This window comes from Thermothielavioides terrestris, chromosome 6 (assembly GCF_000226115.1).
Source record: "Thermothielavioides terrestris NRRL 8126 chromosome 6, complete sequence".
Lineage (NCBI taxonomy): Eukaryota > Fungi > Ascomycota > Sordariomycetes > Sordariales > Chaetomiaceae > Thermothielavioides > Thermothielavioides terrestris.
Window position 1 is genome coordinate 1,967,356 of NC_016462.1, and position 16,618 is coordinate 1,983,973.

Sequence of the window (16,618 nt, forward strand, 5' to 3'; positions counted from 1 at the left end):
GGCCGTCGCCGTTGGCGGATGACACCGAGTGGTGTGGTATGCTCCAGCCTTGCCTACATGGGCAACTCACCAACTTGCAGCAACTCCGAGTCATGAATGTGATAAACAACCGCTTCATGGTCAACGAGCTTGGGAAGCCTATAGGTTCTCATCTGAACTTCACATGCCGGCACTGTGCTTTGGGACTTCCTGCCAGAGGTCGGCCCTTTTCCGCCGCATCGCAGGCACCCCGCAACAGTCGCCCACGTTTCCAGCATCGTGGCTGCCACGAATACCTTCTCTAAACGACATGCATCATGTGGTGGGACGACGACTCAATCGAGCAGATTGTGACGAGGGAGTTCGTCTGCAACCGGCTCCTCCCGGAGGAGATTGAGCGCCTTGACAGGCAACTCGGCTTCGGCGAGAACCTGACCGACGGCACGTACTGGGAGTGGATAGAGCAGAAAGCCAAGAAGGTCTTTCTGATCCTCACCGATCTGGGGCTGCCCGATCAGATATTTGGCCTCATCGACGACTCGTGGGACGATGAAGACCTTCCCATTGCGCTTGACCAAGTCGAGCGTCTCGCGTTGACGCCTTACAAGGACGCGAAAATCGAGAAGAAATTCTACCATCGGCAGTTTCATTACCTTTTGCGTCACCTGCAGAACGGTGCCCATCTCGACTACCACGACGATGAGCTCGTCCCGCTGGACGTCGCCGAGAAGAAGCATGCCGCGAACCACAACCCCCATGTCGACAAGGTCATGCTGCCCAGGGAACCAGGCATGGTCTTCTGCCGCTACCAGATACCTCTTGGCCCGGGGTCTCTGAGCCGCGACCAGTTCATTCGCGAGGTCAACGGTATCAGGCATCTTCGGAATGACCACCTGCTTTCGTACTGGGCTTCCTACACACACCGGGAAGCTGGCTACGTCCTGTTCACACCAGCGTCCGAATTCAGCCTCAAGTCCCTCCTCAGCAGCACGCCCGGCTGCCTGAAAAACCTGGAAAAGAACGCGCGCCGGCAAACAGTCATGAACTGGATCCACTGCTTGGCCGACACAGTTAGCTTCTTGCACAGCCAGGGTCTCTCGCACGGGAACATCAGGCCGTCGACCGTCCTGTTTTCGAACGACCATCGCGTCTTCTTTGGCGGCTTTACACGCTTCCACACCCTAATCTCAACCGGAATGACCGACAGCAGTTCGTTCGACAAGGAGGCGTATGACTACGCGGCGCCTGAGCACGGGGACAGACGACTTCCGTCCTCGCCATCCTTCCCCCCACGAGCGGCCGACGGCGGAGGTGGCGCAGTAAGCATGACCTTCGCCGCCGATATCTTCTCGCTGGGGTGCGTGATCCTCGAACTTCTCAGCTTCCTGTTCAAAAAGCACGGCCGGCCGTTCGCCACACATCGTGCGGCAAAACACAAGTCGGCTGGCCGCGGGGGTGCGGTGCTGGACTGCTCGTTCCAGAGGAATCTAGGCCAGGTCGAAACATGGATCGAGCAACTCACCAAGGACGCGTCGAAGGAGGATAGCCCCGTATTTAGAGGGGTCGCGCCGATGCTGCAGCTGGTTAAGCAGATGCTGGCACCCAACCCGGCGGACCGTCCCTCTGCCGGTCAGGTTCAGGCGAGAATGTATCAGATCCTGACGGAGGCGTGCGGCATCGCGGAGCCGCATTGCGTGCACAATTACGGCTCGCCGGAGCTGGATATGGCAAGCCTCACGCTGGGTTCGAGTCCGCTGAGCCCGCCTCCGCCGGGCTCACCTCCGCAGGGCTCGCCTCTGCAGGCAAGCCCTGGCAGCCCCGGCGCCGCGTTCTTGCGGAGGTGGAGGAGCGGATCTTTGGCCGGAGATCGGAGGCGGCGCGACAGCGGAGGAAATAGCAGCAGCGGCGGCGGCGGCATCCGGAAAATGGGTACTTCGGCCCAAGAGGTGGAGAACGAGCGAGAAACCCGGCGGACCCGGAAGGACTCGTCTGCCGGCGGCCTGGGCATACCGGAGATCCTCGCGCGGGACGAGTCCAAGTCGTGGCACCTGCCCCTGTATGCGAGCAGGTAGTGAGTGCTCCGGCGGGGGAGGCAGGTAGGCCGCCGCGACCGTTGCGGGCGGAGATTCTTCGATAGCGCGACATCCGGCTCACAGGGAAAAATGGTCTTCGGTAGTCATCATTTTTGGGGTTGAGATGTTCTTTTCTGAGCTTGGAACGCGCCCTTTCTGGAGATGACACAGCAACCCCAATAACTAACTTCACTTCCCGCGCCTTGGGTATTCAGGTTTCCTTTGATGGTGATCGACCACAGGCAGCGTGGTGCAGGACGAAGTACAGTAAGGTTGTGTTGCTGATCTTGGGTTAGGGTTGGGTTTGGCTTGGTTGCGCATTGAGACGAGAGAGAGCACGGCGACGTCATCGCAGTTTGCAAACCGAGCAGACTGGTGGGAACAGGGTGAGAAAGAGACGGCCTCCAGCATTTTCGTGTCTACACTTTCCACTACACTACACTACTGCATGGAGATACCACCTACCTACTCTACTGCGTACGCGACGGAATCGAGGGCATGCAGAACCTTCCAGCAGCCGGCGTGCGACCGGACCGCGCAGGTGTTTTGGAATGGCGCTCCACAGTAGTTCGTCGAGGCATCCCACCTGCCGCGTCCAGCCAGGTTTCCACCCGACCGAACCCCCCCGCACATTCCTTGATCTGCGAGGATTGTGAGCTGCGCTTCCCCTGTGTGGCTGGCTCCACTGCACCAACTTTGGCAGAGTGTGTTTGGCACTTCCCGCCGCTGCATGGGATCGGGAGGGTTGCATTGGGGGATCCATCTTCATCCGTGATAGGTGATATCCGCCGTAGCGCAAAGCAAGGAAATCAGGGAAGAAGAGGCTGCATGGAGCATTTTCACGGTTGGTGGTGTGGGTTAGGGGCATCTCCTTCGATCTTCCTCGTTATGATCTTGTCGCGAGTTTACGCTTTGCACTCTCCATCTTTCACGGAACCATTTTCTGGCGGATGAGAGCAACGGCCTCACCGGACACTCGAACGCTTCCCGTTTCGGCAAGAACTCGTATGACGCACCAAGCGTCGATGAGCCATTGACCACGACACGCTCGCTTGATCGCATGCGGAAGACGCCGGCAGGATTCGAACTTCCTCAACTGACTACCTGCACCTTCCCGTCGCTCGTTCACCAGTTGCCCTCGACCCCTCCATAGTTCCTTCTTTTTTTGATACTAAACTTGGGGCTGTGGTTACCTACTTTTCAGCCAACCCTGCAGCGGCTGATTTCGTCGTCTCAGCCCGGTGGCAAAGCCTGCGCTAAGCATCGCTTGCAATGCCAGCGAGTACGACGGGAGCAGCTTCAGACTAGAGGAGAGCTTGAAGATACAGACAGCCATATGGTCGCTCAGTGCGGCGGGAGCATTTCGACATCCTACGGCGCATCATCAGCTTTCTACACTGTCCACAGTACATCCATTTCATCAGTGGCTTTTGACAAGCTCCGGCTTGTCTCCGAATATCTCTTGGCGGTCCGAAATAAGCGATGAAGGCGTCGCCAGTGTCTTGGCTTATACCAGCCCTGCTGGGCAGCCAAGCCGCTGCATCGACCCTTGACCAGGTCAGGATTGCTGTGCTCGGTGACAAGCTTTCAGGGGGTGAGAGCGCCGTGCTTTCGGGCAAGGGTATGAGCACATCCAAGCTGGACGATTCGAGAAACAGAAGTGAGATAAAGGAGTCAATGAAGCTAAGCTTAAGCCGCGACGCAGCCATCACCTACCCACAACGCATCCGACCGGACGAAGAGCCGCAACGGCGAGATGGCGTGCCTCGAGAGTCCGCCGGCACCAGCAACCCCATCACCATCGACCTGAACACGCCAAGTCTCATCCTCTTCCAAGTTCGTTACCAATTCCCTGCCCCCAATCGCTGACTGAGATACCTATCATCAACTAACCAAACCACAGAACCAAACCAAAAACGCCCTTTACATCCCACCACCACCATCAGACATTCTCAAAGGCCCATCATCATCACCCATAATAGTCCACGAAACCGCCTCCGCCCCGCCAAACCAGTCGCAGCAGCAACAGCAGGACCCACCAACCCAGCAAACAGCAGCCCATTCCCCCCTTGACCACGATCCAGGGCCAGCTGCAGCTGCAGCTGCAGCTGCCGAGGCGGAGGCGGAGGCGGAGGCCGCTAGCGCCACCATTTCTCGTGCCAATGTTGCTGGTGCCGGCAGTAACAGCAGCAACAGCCCCGCGCCAGCGAACCGGGCCATCGCGGGCATGGGGGCCGGGTTGCTGGGCGTGATGGTGATATTTACCGTGTTTCTATGACGTGACATCTTTTTTTGGGGGCATCTTTTTACCCCCTTCTTTCTTCGTTCATTGACTTTTCAGGTTTTGGGTGCTGAGTCAGGTCCTGGTTACGACCGGTTTTTTTTGACAGTTGGGGGTTGGGATGTGCTGGCGGGACCCTACACACGGCAGTTACGGTCGGTAAACGGCGTTAGGGGGAACCGGGTGAGCGCTTGGGGCTTGGGTCTTGCATATGTGCTTGGATGATACCTGCGAGGGATGGTTCAGTTGCATGATGTGGTGGACGAGTCAGGGAGGAGGAGTTTGGTTGTCGAATTGGTGGCCTGGTTCGGACGGGATGGCGCTACCGTGATGCTGCGGGTTCACTGCATGTGGTGAGCGGGTTATGTGTGTCCTGGAAGGGAGGCGATGCTGGTCCTGGGATGTCGGGCGTGGATGTGCATGGACGTGTAATGTGGTATACTTAATGTTAATCGCCAAACCTCCGGCAAGGAGACACGCCGATGCATATTGGGAAGGCAGAGGACGAGGGGGAGGCGTATCCATGGCATTGCTTGGAGCCAGAATGGAAGCATTCAGCCTGAGAACGGCGCGGGAGAGCAACACATGCGGGAGAGTGAAGACCCGCCGGTTGGGAGAGACACTGGCACTCTCGACGCAAACATCTCCTCCAGTCAGCCACAAGCCCTTGTCAATACAGGCCTCATCGGCGCCTCTCCTGCTAGAACAAACCCCCACTAGGCACAAACAGCGACCCTACCGCTAACGCTGTCGACACCGCCCCTGCCCATACCAGCGCAACGAACACGGTCCGATCCTGCCACATCACCAGCGCCTTGTCCTGCACCGGCACCGTCTCGTCAAACACCCGCCGCACCAGCCCCTTCGCCTTGTACGCGCTCGTCCACGGCTCCCCGGAGTAGTCATTCGCCGGCCCGAACACCTGTAAACTCGGTTTCCTCAACGGATCAACCACACTCGCGGTGCTCCATGCTTTGCTCGCAGCGCTGACGACACTGCTGCTGCTCCCGGTCCCCTTCCTCCGGTGCTCCCTCCACCCGCAAACAACCGCCCCTTTCTCTACCTCCTTTCCATCACCGTCACCTTCATTATCACCACCAACCCCCTCCTCAACCGCTCCCTCCTCACCACCACCATCACCACCCCCTCCTCCATCACCATCCCCCACCGCCCCCTCCCACGGCCTCACCTGCCTGACCCGGGCAAAATACAAGACCAGACACACCCCCTGTCCAGCAAGCCCCAGCACCCAAAAACCAGGCCACCAAAGCATCAGGCATCCGACGCGCCATTCCCGCGGCGCGCGCGACGCGACGAGCAGCGCGTCGAGCACGCAGCCCAGCAGGACCAGCGCGGCGCCGAGCCCGCACAGGCACACACAGCGCGCGGGGTTGGCGTTGCGCCGCGCCCAGCGGAGGAAGGAACCGTGGGCTGCGGCGCCGCGCAGCGCGGCGTCGGCGGCCAGGAAGGCGGGCTGCAGCGCCGACGGGTGGGTGGTGTGCTGCGCGGCGGCGAGGCAGGCTGTGCGGTCTGCGGGGCTGAGGGGGAGGGCGCGCGGGGCGGCGCGTGGGGGGTTGGGGGATCTGGTGGGGGAATCATCGATGCTGGTGTTCGTGGTGGTGGAGGAAATGTAATGCCGTACGATGCGGGTGAGTTCGTCGCGGAAGGGGGGGATGGTGACTAGTTTGCGGATATCGCAGGGGGGCGCGTGTGTTAGCTACTACTACCTAGGTGAAATGTGAATGATTAGGGGAGACGTTGGTCGTCGACGTACAAGGCTGCCAGTCGGGCTTTGTTGACTCGACCGGGCTGAGGATGGAGGACGACAAGGAGCGGGCGTGGCTGTGGGAGGAGGAGGGAGAGCGGGATGTGTGCTGCGCGTCGCCTGGCTGAGGGGCATCTGATGGCGTCCGCTCCTGTCCCATATCCATGATGGCGAGCACCTTGCTCATCTTCAAACTCCGCTCTCGCTTGTGGCTGTACCTGATGAAGCGGGAGCGCGGCTCGGCCGCCTGTTCCGGATCCCAAGGCGGCGACAGGGCCTTCTGTCTGGGGAGCAGGGTGCTCCAGCGCTGGACGTAGTCCAGATACCACAGGAAGAACTGGAGCGGCTCGGCATTGTGCTCGACATAGTAGAGGTAGTCCATGAAGTCGTTCAGAGAACACGGCTGTCAAGGGGTCAGTTCTGTATGGAGACAACACACCGCCGAGGGACCTGGCTTACAGGAGCGGTCCGGTTCTTAATGATCTCCTCGAAAGACAACTCGGCCGGGATATCCCCATGCCGCCGGTTCGGCCAGCTGGGAGCGCCGGAGTCGGACATTGCTAGAAGTGCTCCCGGCCCCCTAAGCAAGGGAGGATGGAGGACGGGAGAACTTTTGGCGGCCAATATTGGGGGCTTGGAGAAGCGTCTCAAGGAGATATAGTGGGCGCTCCGCGGCAGAGGCAATGCACTTGGCGGCCATCGCTGGATTAAATACATACAGCCTCAGCCGTCCGGACGGAATCCGGCCAGTAAACCAAGGTCCGTCATGTCAGGCAATCGGCCTTCGCATCCACTGTCACAACATGATCGCTTGCCAGGCCCTAGGTATCACCGAGAACATGAGACGAATAAGACGGGTAGCTTAGCATGGCACCTTAAAACAGCCTCATCAGGCTCAGAGAGGGGGCGACCTAAGGAGTGTTTCCCTAAGCAGCTCGGGTTCGCGGGCGAGGCGAGCTAGGGGGGTGCAGACAAGATCTCGCCGAACAAATCGAGCAAAACAGCTCGTCCGAAGCGCTGTCATGCGAACAAGGTGCTAGGTACAGCAATGGGCTCGGAGTCGTCTGCTTGGGTAGGGTGCGTGTCTGCTGCTGTTGCTGCTGCTGCTGCTGCTCCGTCGGTACCAGACCCGGCTCGCAAGCAAGGCTCGCCGTGTGCGGGCCGGTGTGCCTGCTGTGGATGACCCGGGGAGCTGTCTGAGTTGACTTGCGACTGGGCTGTCGGCGAGCCTTGTGTTTCAGGTGGTTCACCCCCCTGACATAGCTTGCGGGGGGCGACCATGCTGATTTCCAGGAATCAGAAGTCAGCGGCACGAAAGTTTGTTCATGCTTGCGGTCAACTTCGTCAACTACCGTGTACCTTCTACCAGCCGTACGGGACTGTAAGGGAGAGATTGCGTGTGTGTTGACTGTGGTCTTTGAACAGGAAGAGCACAGACACTCGTCAGCCGGGTGATCCTCACTGCATGCCAGTCAGTGAGGGGATCAATGGCAGGATGAGTTGGGACGGGGTCAGTGCCCGCGGTGCGGCTCTTCTTCAGCTGCAGCCCCCCATGAGGTTCGCTGGGCCCAAGTACCGAGGATAGACGCGGGGGTATGCAGGAGGGAGTTTAGCCAGGACTGACACCTGCCGGACTGCGCACCGCAACCCGGGTAGATGGAGAGGGGATGCGAGGGGCGCGAGAACTGCCGAATGCGGCTCGTGAACCCCCAAAGTTCCGAGAAGATGGCACTCGCCTGGCTGCGATGGGGCGGTGATGGGGGTGATGGGGGAGACGAGGGGGCACGGCTTGGTGGTATCATCGACGCCGGGAGTCGTCGATCTTAAAGTTCACCCCCAATCTCGGTTGAACACGACTAGTTGTCAATGCGGGATGCGACGAAACCGCCCGGGGTACGTCGCTGCGAAAGTCGGTGCCAGGATGGGCGGGGAAGTTCAACGGAGGCGTGTGAGAAGTTCCAGACCAAATAATCGCTGCGGAAACGTTATTAATTTAAACTAGGAGTCATGAACACTCGCCGCATATGCTGTCACGAACGTCACATTACACAATGCGGTGGACGTTATAACTGAGGAAGGGTGGCCGGTCTGTTGCTTGAAGTAAACCCGGGATAACTGCTGTGTGATCGACGACATATCCGTATTTTTATCGCCGTTGCACTTGTTGTTTGTTTTGCCCATGACGCAGCTCCGGCCCCCCTTTCCAGGTGTTGGTGTGCCCCCGACACTCGTTCAGCGCCCTTCTCCCCCGCGGCTCAGCGCACACTACCACACACATTATATGCAGCGCCGGCATCACGAAGAGAGCGTTTCAGATCGTCCTCGCATCATGGGAAGATCACAGTTTTCCCGCATAGTTCCCATGTCGTCAGCGGGCTTTGTGTTCCTCCGAACAAACTGGGGCGGAAAATATACCACCATCAACTTCGTGATCCGACTCTCCTGCGAACCCGAGTGTCGCTCGAGACTCGTCCCTGCTCTGTTTCCCAAGTTCACAAAGAAGTAGAGCGCGCGCATGAGTTGCATCTCCGTTTTTTTGGGCGATCGCCAGAACAACAGAGCCTGCCAAACAACTCGCAGATCGTCGCCACCGGCCCGCAACCCCGTCCCGCATGGGAGACACACCCAAACGCAGAAAAACACACAACACGGGCGAAGCTTGCGAAACATGCCCTGTGCTCTTTTTTTCATCTATATGCTGACAACGCCAGACACGGATGGTATCAGATCCCGTCTCCCCTCCCATAACGCACGCCTCAACGCCGCCAAAATGCCAGGAGAAAAAAAATGGCCGCAAAGCCAAATGCGTTTGCTGCGTTTGCGGTTATTGCTGCTTGACCAGAACCGCCTTCTCCCGCTCGCTCTTGCGCTTCTGGAACTTCTTGTTGGAGTGCTTGCGCTCGTTCTCCTCGCGCCGCTTGATGGCCGCCAGCTCCTCGCGCTTGATCTCGCTCGCCTTCTTGACCACCTTGGGCAGGTGGCGGTGCCGCCGGATGCGCCGGATCTCGGGCAGGTGCGAGTAGCGATCCAGCAGCGCGCTGTTGTACTCGAGCGCCTGCCGCTGCTTGGTCGACTTGACGCCGCTGCGCTCCGACGCGTTGGCGCGCCACAGGCGGACGTTGCCCTAGGCAAGCAAAAAAGCGTCAGTGGAAAGGGCAGAAAAGGAAGGTGAGAGAGCCGTGTGGCAGGAGAAGGCGTACGTCGTCGCTTCCGCTGAGGATGTACTTGGAGTCCATGGTCCAGAGCGTCCGGAATACCCTCTGCATCCGCTTGGTGTGGTAGATGTCACGGGAGTGACCTTGGTCCCGGCGCCAGATCCTGATGGTGCGGTCCTATGATGCGCCTGTCAATCTGGTCTCACGCGGAGTCGGCGGCCGAGACCTACATATGAACCGCTGACCAGCTCCTCGCCGGTAGGAGAAAACTCGACATCCATCACTGCGGCAACGTGGCCCTTCTGGATGTTCTGCGCCCTGTCAAAATTCCTAGCGTCGAAGATGTAGCTGATGGAGGTTAGCAGCGGCTAAAAGTTAGATCCAGGTTGAGGGTCGGTTTACATGTTGTGATCTAGAACTAGGTCAGCGCCGTCCCTTTGACCAACATTTCATGGATGGGTACCTTCTGATGCGACAGCCAGGTTCATGGCTTCCATTGGGTTGAATACAATGCGGTTGGCGGCGAACTGGAGCACCGTCTTGATCACGGGCACTGCGCTCCGAGGTTAGCCCCGGCTCGCCACAACCGATTGGCGGCTGGACTCACTGTTCGTCCGCAGGTCGAAGAGGATAATAGATCGATCCGTGGCCACAGACCCGATGACAGATGTCTCGACCTGGTTGAAACAGACGTCCGTGATGGTGTCGGTGAAGTTTGGCCACTGTATTGTCTGCGCGGCCGTGCTCTGCTCCAGATCCCAGACGCGGATGCACCCGGCGCCAGATGAGGCAGCGAAGGCCTTGCCTGCTCTGTGGACTGACAGTGATGTATACGGCCCGCCTTCTTGCCATGTCGCAATCGGCGTGGTGTCGCTTGGTGTATTGTAAGGATCCCATAGCTTGATGCCGTCCGTAGCGCAGGATAGCAGCTTCTTGTCGTTGGTGAACGTCAGGCCCTTGACGATGTTTGAGCTGCATGGCATAATTAGCGTCTTGTTTTCCGAGAACCGAGAGATGGTCTTACTGCGCAGCCATCCGCCAGGTCTCATCGTCGCGAGTTGTGAGGTCCCAGACTTTTACCACTCCGTCGCCCGACCCCGAAGCTACCGTGGTCAGGGAGTTCTTGTCCTGCGGGATGTTAGCACGGCAGTACGATAGCGTCGCAAGAGCCGAGAAGACACACTTTGCACATGCTGTAGATACCCTGAACATGGCCGCTGCCCAACTGGCCGAGGAAGGGCTTGGCGAACATGCGCTCCCTTGGGCGAGTTAGCACTTCGAACTCTGCAAAGGGCGGCCGGCCATCCTTACAATTTAACCGCATTGAGAGCTCTCTGGCTGCACTCAGGGTCAGAACCACAGCCCAACCCTCCAACCCATCGCAAGCCTACACGTACTATTCTCGAGCTCGTTCAAAAGGGTGGAGTTCCGGGGCGAGGTTTCGCGGGGCGCGCTGGACGTCTGACCCGGGGGCCTGCTGAGCCGTAATGCTCCGACTGAGAGCTTTGATCTGTCGACGCAGACGCAGACGTTAGCAGCCGCAGATGCAAGGGGTGGAGGTCCTTAGCCAAGTCCAGCGGGCGTCTCTGAACGGTACCTTCATGGTGTTTTCTGATTGACAGCCTCGATATCTTCCGCGGTAATGAACCGCCCAAAACTCGGATTCGTTTACGTCGTAGTACTTTCACCAGGGGTTGCTGCGCGCCGGTGTCTCGGTGTTCGCGTGATGCACAAAGGCCTTGAAGGTCTCGCGGTTGCTCGTCGGCACTCCTGCTACCACAGCAAGTTCGCTGAAAAGCATGTCTCGAGAAGAGATAACGATAAGATGTTTTCTGATGCCCCACGAGACTTCCAAATTCATCCAATCAGCATCTTACTTATATGACCCACTTTGCTGCCCGACCCAGCTGTTTGGCCCCCTGTATGCTCTTAAAGGAGGAAGATACACAACTTAACACTGGAACATCCGTTCAGAGACCATCTTGTCATTGATCATATGCCCTATTTAACTCGTACTTGCACTCTTTTTGCAGTCTTGACTCTATGACGATAGTGGTTATCCAAGAAGGTCTCTGCGGTAACACCAAGTAAACCAAGCTTGGAAGCTAGCTTCTTCGGTTTGTACTTTATGTACTGTACAGGTTTAGGACATGACGTCGCTTCTCGGCTGTGTTTACTCCCAAAGAACAATGCATGTTGGCGTGTCGGCATGTTGGCCGATGAGTGCAACACATGATTCCTGCCATTGCCCCGGGCTATTTTCCCATCGGACGTGTCATTAACGCTCAACCGAGCCGTTTGTGCTCTGAGTGCTTCTACATGGGGAATTCTCGGATTCTTGGGTAAGCTTCGTCTCTTGGTTCCAGGGGTTGCTCGAGCTGCGACGTCAACCCGGTTAGACAAATTAATCGATTGATTAATTCAAGGTCGAAAGCCACCGGGGATAGTTAGCGCAGCGTGAAACGTCCGACTGTGCAGTGTCCTCCCCGCTTGGCCTGCTGTCGGCGTTGGTGTTGGTGACTCGGTGCGGCCCCCACGCCACGGAGCATGAGTGTTCAACGCTGATGCGCATGCAACCGCAGACTACCTAGGCGCGGCCGCAACGGGACCATCCACTATTTAGCGGACGTGGTCCACCAATGACCTGCCTTGTGCGGACGCGGATAGAACAAGTAACGCGAGAGACTGCGACGCGGTATTCCTTCCGTACACCAACTACTTTACAAGCCGCATGTTGGGGGCGCCGCGACCGGAGGTCCTGCAGTTTGTGGCAGCGACCCATTTCAGTTTGATCCGTCTAACAGGTGGCTGAAGTCACCGACGCGGCTTGCGGCCGCTGAGTGATGCAAGACCGGCACGCGGGTGAAGAGACCAACCTATGAAAAGGGCCAGCCGCCATCCGGCGTAGTCCACCATTGGGGCGAGCGACCATTCGAAGTCCTCTTTGACAAGGAGACTAGTATTGTCGTTCAGCGGGGAAGCGGGAGTCTGGTCAGACCGAGCCACTCTTTTTCTGGAAAGCGCTCGTTGAGCGGCACGCATATGGATGACCGGTCGGTCACTTTACAGGTACACCGATGTTGTGAGGCCCTCCATCCAGCCTGATGATCCCATGCCGCCCGAGACAATGGAGTGCATCTGCACCAATAGTACACCCTCCCCGGGACACGGCGAGCCCATCGCAGCTATATATCCCTGTCTCTTCCGGCTCCGCGTCGTCCCCAACAAGTCCATTTGGGTTCGCTCCCTCCATACCGTAAAGACTCCTCCCTCCTAGTGTTTCTCCCATCCTGTCTTCTCGCTCTCCGTCTTTCTGGCCCTATTCCCACATCCTCTCTCGCTCGGGCAACCAGGACGGAGAGTCTGATCCAACATCCAAGATGGCTAACGAGCACCACGCACGCGTTGCCAAGTGGCAAGGCGACCTGCTGCCGAACATAATTGACCGGCTGGCCCGCGACCTGCCGGATGCCGTGTACGGCGAGTGGCCGGTGCTTCCCACGTCCTACGACGCCGGCTTCTACACCGTCACGTACGCGCAGCTAGCCAACGCCGTCAACGGCTTGGCCTGGTGGCTCATAGACCGGGTCGGCCGCCCCTCGGTCCCGACAGCCGACACGGAGGTGCTCGCGTACATGGGGCCGAACGACGTCCGCCTGACTGCGCTGATGTTCGCCGCCGCCAAGACGGGATATGTGGTGTTCCTCCCGTCGCCACGCAACAGCGCGGCGGCGCACCAGGCCCTCTTCGAAACCCTCCGGTGCCGCCTTCTTGCTACCCCGGACCCGGTGCCGGCTCCCGCCGTCGCGGCCTTGGAAGTTGTCAAGCCCCGTCATCTAGCCGTGCCGGGCGTCGAGGAGCTGCTCCATAAGGACTACCCGCCCTATGTGAGTGACAAGGTGTTTGAAAAAGCCCGCTGGGATCCGCTTGTTATCGTGTGAGTCCTTCCTCATTCACCTGGTCCTCGCGCCCTGGCCGTGGAGTCTAAATAAACGTGGCACCAGACATACTTCAGAGTCCACGGGTATTCCGAAACCCTTGATCTGGACCCACGAGACGGTGGCACGCCAGCAAAACACCTCCGTCCTCGCCGCTCCGGAGGCGATGCTTTCGCTGAACAACTTGATCCTTGGCAAGCGCATCTTAAACACGCTGCCCCATTTCCACGTACGCCCGTCTTCCCCACCCCCACCAAGTATTTGGGTGCTTCCTGGCATGTTCGCGAACAAGTATTACCTCATCCAAGTAGGCTGACCGTCAACAGGCAGCCGGATTGGCCCAGTACATGCTCACCGCCATCCCGTTCGGAAGCGTCGTAATCTCGCCCGCTACGGCAACCATAGCCACCGCTGAGGGGGTTGTCCAGGCGCTGAAGCGGTCCCCGGCGGACATTGCCGTGCTCGCACCGTCCATCGTGGCGGAGCTGGCTCGGAATGACGAGCTCCTCGACTACTGCGCCAAGCATCTCAAGCTGATCACCTACATGGGCGGTGACCTGCCGCAGGCCCTCGGCGACCGCGTCGCCGCCAAAGTGCCGCTGCGCTGCCACTATGGCGCGTCCGAGATTGGCATACCCGCCCAGCTGCTCCCGGCCGAGTCCTCGGGCCCTTCCGACTGGCACTATGTCCGTTTCCATCCGTCGTGCAGCTTCGTCTTTGAGGAAGCTACCGACGGCCTGTTCGAGCTCGTCATACCGCGAGATGAGGCGCTTGCCGACACGCAGGTTGCCTTCAGCATCCGGGGCCTAGACCAGCTCCAAAAAGAGTACCGCACGCGGGACCTGTTCGAGCCACACCCGACCGAGCCCGGCGCGTGGTGCTGGCGGGCCCGCGCCGACGACGTCATCGTCTTCCTCAACGGCGAGAAGACCAATCCGGTGTCGATGGAGCACTATATCGTGGCGCACGCGCCCGAGCTGAGCGCTGCGATGGTAGTCGGCGCCCAGAGGTTCCAGGCTGCGCTGCTCATCGAGCCGGCCGGCGTCGACAGGCCGCTGACCACGGCCGAGCAGGCCGCCCTGATTGAGCGCATCTGGCCCGTCGTGGAGGAGGCCAACCGCGCTGCGCCAGCCCACGCCCGCGTGGAGAAGTCGCTGATCCTCGTCACGACGCCCAACCGCCGGCTCATCCGCACGCCTAAGGGCACCGTCCAGCGGGCCGCCAGTCTCGCTCAGTATGCTGCCGAGATCGACCGCCTGTACGCGGACGCCGACGTCGTCCCGGAAGACGACGACGCGGCCAACGGCGCGCTGGATCCGACCGATCTGGCCTCCGTCTCGCGCTTCATCCGAGACAGCGTCGCCGCCGTCACGGGCTGGCCCGGCGTGGACGACGTGGCCGACTTCTTCGAACGCGGCATGGACTCGCTGCAGGTGCTCCAGCTCGCGCGCGCCCTCCGGCGCGGCCTCTACCGCCCGGAACTCGGCATCCCCACCGTCTACCAGAATCCCACCGTGCGCCAGCTTGCCGCCGCCATGGTCTCGCAGAAGAAGAACATAGAGGGCCACGCCAACGGCCACGCCAACGGCCAAGCCAACGGCCAAGCCAACGGCCAAGCCAACGGCCACGCCAACGGCAACGGCAATGGCAACGGCAATGGCAACACCCCCTTCAAGGAAGACCCCGACAGGGAGATCATGCTTCCCCTCCTCTCCACCTACCGAGCGCTCGTCCAGCAAATTCCCGCACGCACCAACATCAACATCGCTCAAAACCAGCGCCGCCGTCACCTCCCCCTCCCGGAGCTAGTCGACGTGATCCTGACCGGCTCGACCGGTGCGCTGGGCACGCTGATCCTGCGCGCGCTGCTTGCCCGGCCGTCGGTCAACCACGTGTACTGCCTCAACCGCAGCGCCGACGGCGGGCGCGCGGCGCAGATGGCGCGCCTGGCCGCCGCCGCCGGCACCGGCGACGCTGGCACGGACGCACCACCCCTCGACGCAGAGCGCGTCAGCTTCCTGCATGCCAACCTCGCGCACCCACAGCTGGGACTCGACAACGCGACGTACGCCAAGCTGCGCGCGCGCGCGGGCCTGATTGTGCACTGCGCGTGGCCGGTCAACTTCAACCTGGCGCTGGGCGCGTTCCGGCCGCAGCTGGTCGGGGTGGTGAATCTGGCTGCGCTGGCGGCGGCGGCGGCGGCAAGACCGATGCGGCTCGTGTTTATCTCGTCTGTTGGCGCGGTCGGCGGTGGCGGCTGGGAAACAAGGGACGGCGATGTGAGCGGCGGGGGGAAGTCAGGTTCGGGCCCGCCGGAGGAGGTCATCTACGAAGAGCTGGACAGGCCGTTCGCCAACGGGTACTCGCGGAGCAAGTTCCTGGCGGAGCTGCTGTGCGACGCGGCGGCGAGGCACCTGGGCCTGCCCGTGTCGGTGCTGCGCGTCGGGCAGGTGGCAGGATCAGTCGGCGGCCGCATGGCGTGGAACCGGTCCGAGTGGCTGCCCAGCCTGGTGCTCAGCTCGCTGCTGCACCTGGGCTGCCTGCCGGACAGCCTGGGGCGGACGGCCGCGGAGGTGGACTGGATGCCGGCGGATGTGCTGGCGGATGTGGTGTGCGATCTGGCGCTGGCGAATAGCAGCCAGCCCGGCGGGAACGAACCGAACGGCAAGGACAGAGAGAGAGATGTAGCCGAGGACTATGGGCGCCGAGGTGTTTCAGCTGCGCAACCCACACACGACATCCTGGAGCGCGCTGCTGCCGGCCGTCGTCGCCGCGGCACGCGCGCGGTTCGAGCGAGCGCCCGAAATTGTCCCGCCTTCGGTGTGGCTAGCCCGTCTGGAGGAGAGCCTGGCCGGGTCCGCGGAGGCAGAGGCGAAGGCAAAAGCGGACAAGGACACTCGCGGTCTTGCCGTCGTTGCCATGTCGAACCCGGCCCTGAAGTTGATCGACTTTTACCGCGAGGGCTTGTCGCCGTCAAACCGAGATGCCCGTCCCGCCCTCATGTCGGTCAAGCAAGCCCTGGCGGCCAGCCCGACGCTGCGCGACATGCCGGCCGTGAATCAGGAGTTGATGCGCAAGTTGGGTTGGTGAGTGGCTAGCAGCCGAGTGCGAGTGAATGAGGGGCCATCAGGCAAGCGTGATGGGGGGAGCGAGGACCTTTACATAAGTAGGTACAGTACAGTAGGTAGCCTGTAAAACGATCAGTGCCAGGCTGTTGAACTGTCAATATAGGTAGCTTCAAAAAGTTGCAAAATATCGTTTACGTCAGCACTGTTATTCTTGTTCAAAATCAGTGTTCATCATCAAACCGCGGAGTATGTTTGACACCGATGTGGAAGAAGTCGAACACCCCGACAAGCGGCCAACCCACCAAATGGATCTTCTTGGCAGCATGATCAGTGAATGAAAATTTTGGTGGATCTCGCGGC

At 60.0% G+C, this 16,618-nt stretch overlaps 6 protein-coding genes across 6 annotated transcripts; 4 read left to right on the forward strand and 2 right to left on the reverse strand.

Annotated features, from left to right (window-relative positions):
• Positions 1–195: 195 nt before the first annotated feature.
• On the forward strand, positions 196–2,105 carry THITE_2123995 (uncharacterized protein). Its single transcript, XM_003657809.1, has one exon. The coding sequence runs from the start codon at positions 297–299 to the stop codon at positions 2,049–2,051; it is 1,755 nt and encodes a 584-aa protein (XP_003657857.1). The 5' UTR covers positions 196–296; the 3' UTR covers positions 2,052–2,105.
• Positions 2,106–3,311: 1,206 nt separating this feature from the next.
• THITE_2123997 (uncharacterized protein) lies at positions 3,312–4,464 on the forward strand. The gene is made up of 3 exons (XM_003657810.1): positions 3,312–3,672; positions 3,757–3,887; positions 3,955–4,464. Exons 1-3 carry the CDS (start codon positions 3,534–3,536, stop codon positions 4,327–4,329), a joined length of 645 nt encoding a protein of 214 aa, XP_003657858.1. The 5' UTR covers positions 3,312–3,533; the 3' UTR covers positions 4,330–4,464.
• Positions 4,465–4,944: 480 nt separating this feature from the next.
• THITE_2123999 (uncharacterized protein) lies at positions 4,945–5,636 on the reverse strand. The gene has a single exon (XM_003657811.1). It carries the CDS (start codon positions 5,603–5,605, stop codon positions 5,033–5,035), a length of 573 nt encoding a protein of 190 aa, XP_003657859.1. The 5' UTR covers positions 5,606–5,636; the 3' UTR covers positions 4,945–5,032.
• Positions 5,637–8,762: 3,126 nt separating this feature from the next.
• On the reverse strand, positions 8,763–11,038 carry THITE_2124003 (uncharacterized protein). Its single transcript, XM_003657812.1, has 11 exons — positions 10,850–11,038; positions 10,650–10,762; positions 10,564–10,590; positions 10,436–10,511; positions 10,277–10,380; positions 9,860–10,224; positions 9,716–9,805; positions 9,655–9,664; positions 9,483–9,600; positions 9,298–9,429; positions 8,763–9,221 (listed from the first exon to the last, which is right to left on the reverse strand). Exons 1-11 carry the CDS (start codon positions 10,853–10,855, stop codon positions 8,922–8,924), a joined length of 1,341 nt encoding a protein of 446 aa, XP_003657860.1. The 5' UTR covers positions 10,856–11,038; the 3' UTR covers positions 8,763–8,921.
• A 1,425-nt stretch (positions 11,039–12,463) lies between these two features.
• THITE_2124010 (uncharacterized protein) lies at positions 12,464–13,365 on the forward strand. The gene has a single exon (XM_003657813.1). The coding sequence runs from the start codon at positions 12,633–12,635 to the stop codon at positions 13,191–13,193; it is 561 nt and encodes a 186-aa protein (XP_003657861.1). The 5' UTR covers positions 12,464–12,632; the 3' UTR covers positions 13,194–13,365.
• Positions 13,366–16,376, forward strand: THITE_2124011 (uncharacterized protein). Its single transcript, XM_003657814.1, has one exon. The coding sequence runs from the start codon at positions 13,538–13,540 to the stop codon at positions 16,286–16,288; it is 2,751 nt and encodes a 916-aa protein (XP_003657862.1). The 5' UTR covers positions 13,366–13,537; the 3' UTR covers positions 16,289–16,376.
• Positions 16,377–16,618: the final 242 nt, after the last annotated feature.

Bases quoted from the DNA above. Each gene is read 5' to 3' on its own strand.
- THITE_2124003 (XM_003657812.1), bottom strand. The intron at 10,512-10,563 runs GTAAGGATGGCC...AACTCGCCCAAG, and splicing joins GCTCTCAATGCGGTTAAATT to GGAGCGCATGTTCGCCAAGC. The intron at 9,430-9,482 runs GTAGGTCTCGGC...GGCGCATCATAG, and splicing joins AGCTGGTCAGCGGTTCATAT to GACCGCACCATCAGGATCTG.
- THITE_2123995 (XM_003657809.1), top strand. From the start codon at position 297: ATGTGGTGGGACGACGACTCAATCGAGCAGATTGTGACGAGGGAGTTC.
- THITE_2123999 (XM_003657811.1), bottom strand. From the start codon at position 5,605: ATGCTTTGGTGGCCTGGTTTTTGGGTGCTGGGGCTTGCTGGACAGGGG.
- THITE_2124011 (XM_003657814.1), top strand. From the start codon at position 13,538: ATGCTCACCGCCATCCCGTTCGGAAGCGTCGTAATCTCGCCCGCTACG.
- THITE_2123997 (XM_003657810.1), top strand. From the start codon at position 3,534: ATGAAGGCGTCGCCAGTGTCTTGGCTTATACCAGCCCTGCTGGGCAGC. The intron at 3,673-3,756 runs GTATGAGCACAT...GCCGCGACGCAG, and splicing joins CGCCGTGCTTTCGGGCAAGG to CCATCACCTACCCACAACGC. The intron at 3,888-3,954 runs GTTCGTTACCAA...ACCAAACCACAG, and splicing joins CAAGTCTCATCCTCTTCCAA to AACCAAACCAAAAACGCCCT.
- THITE_2124010 (XM_003657813.1), top strand. From the start codon at position 12,633: ATGGCTAACGAGCACCACGCACGCGTTGCCAAGTGGCAAGGCGACCTG.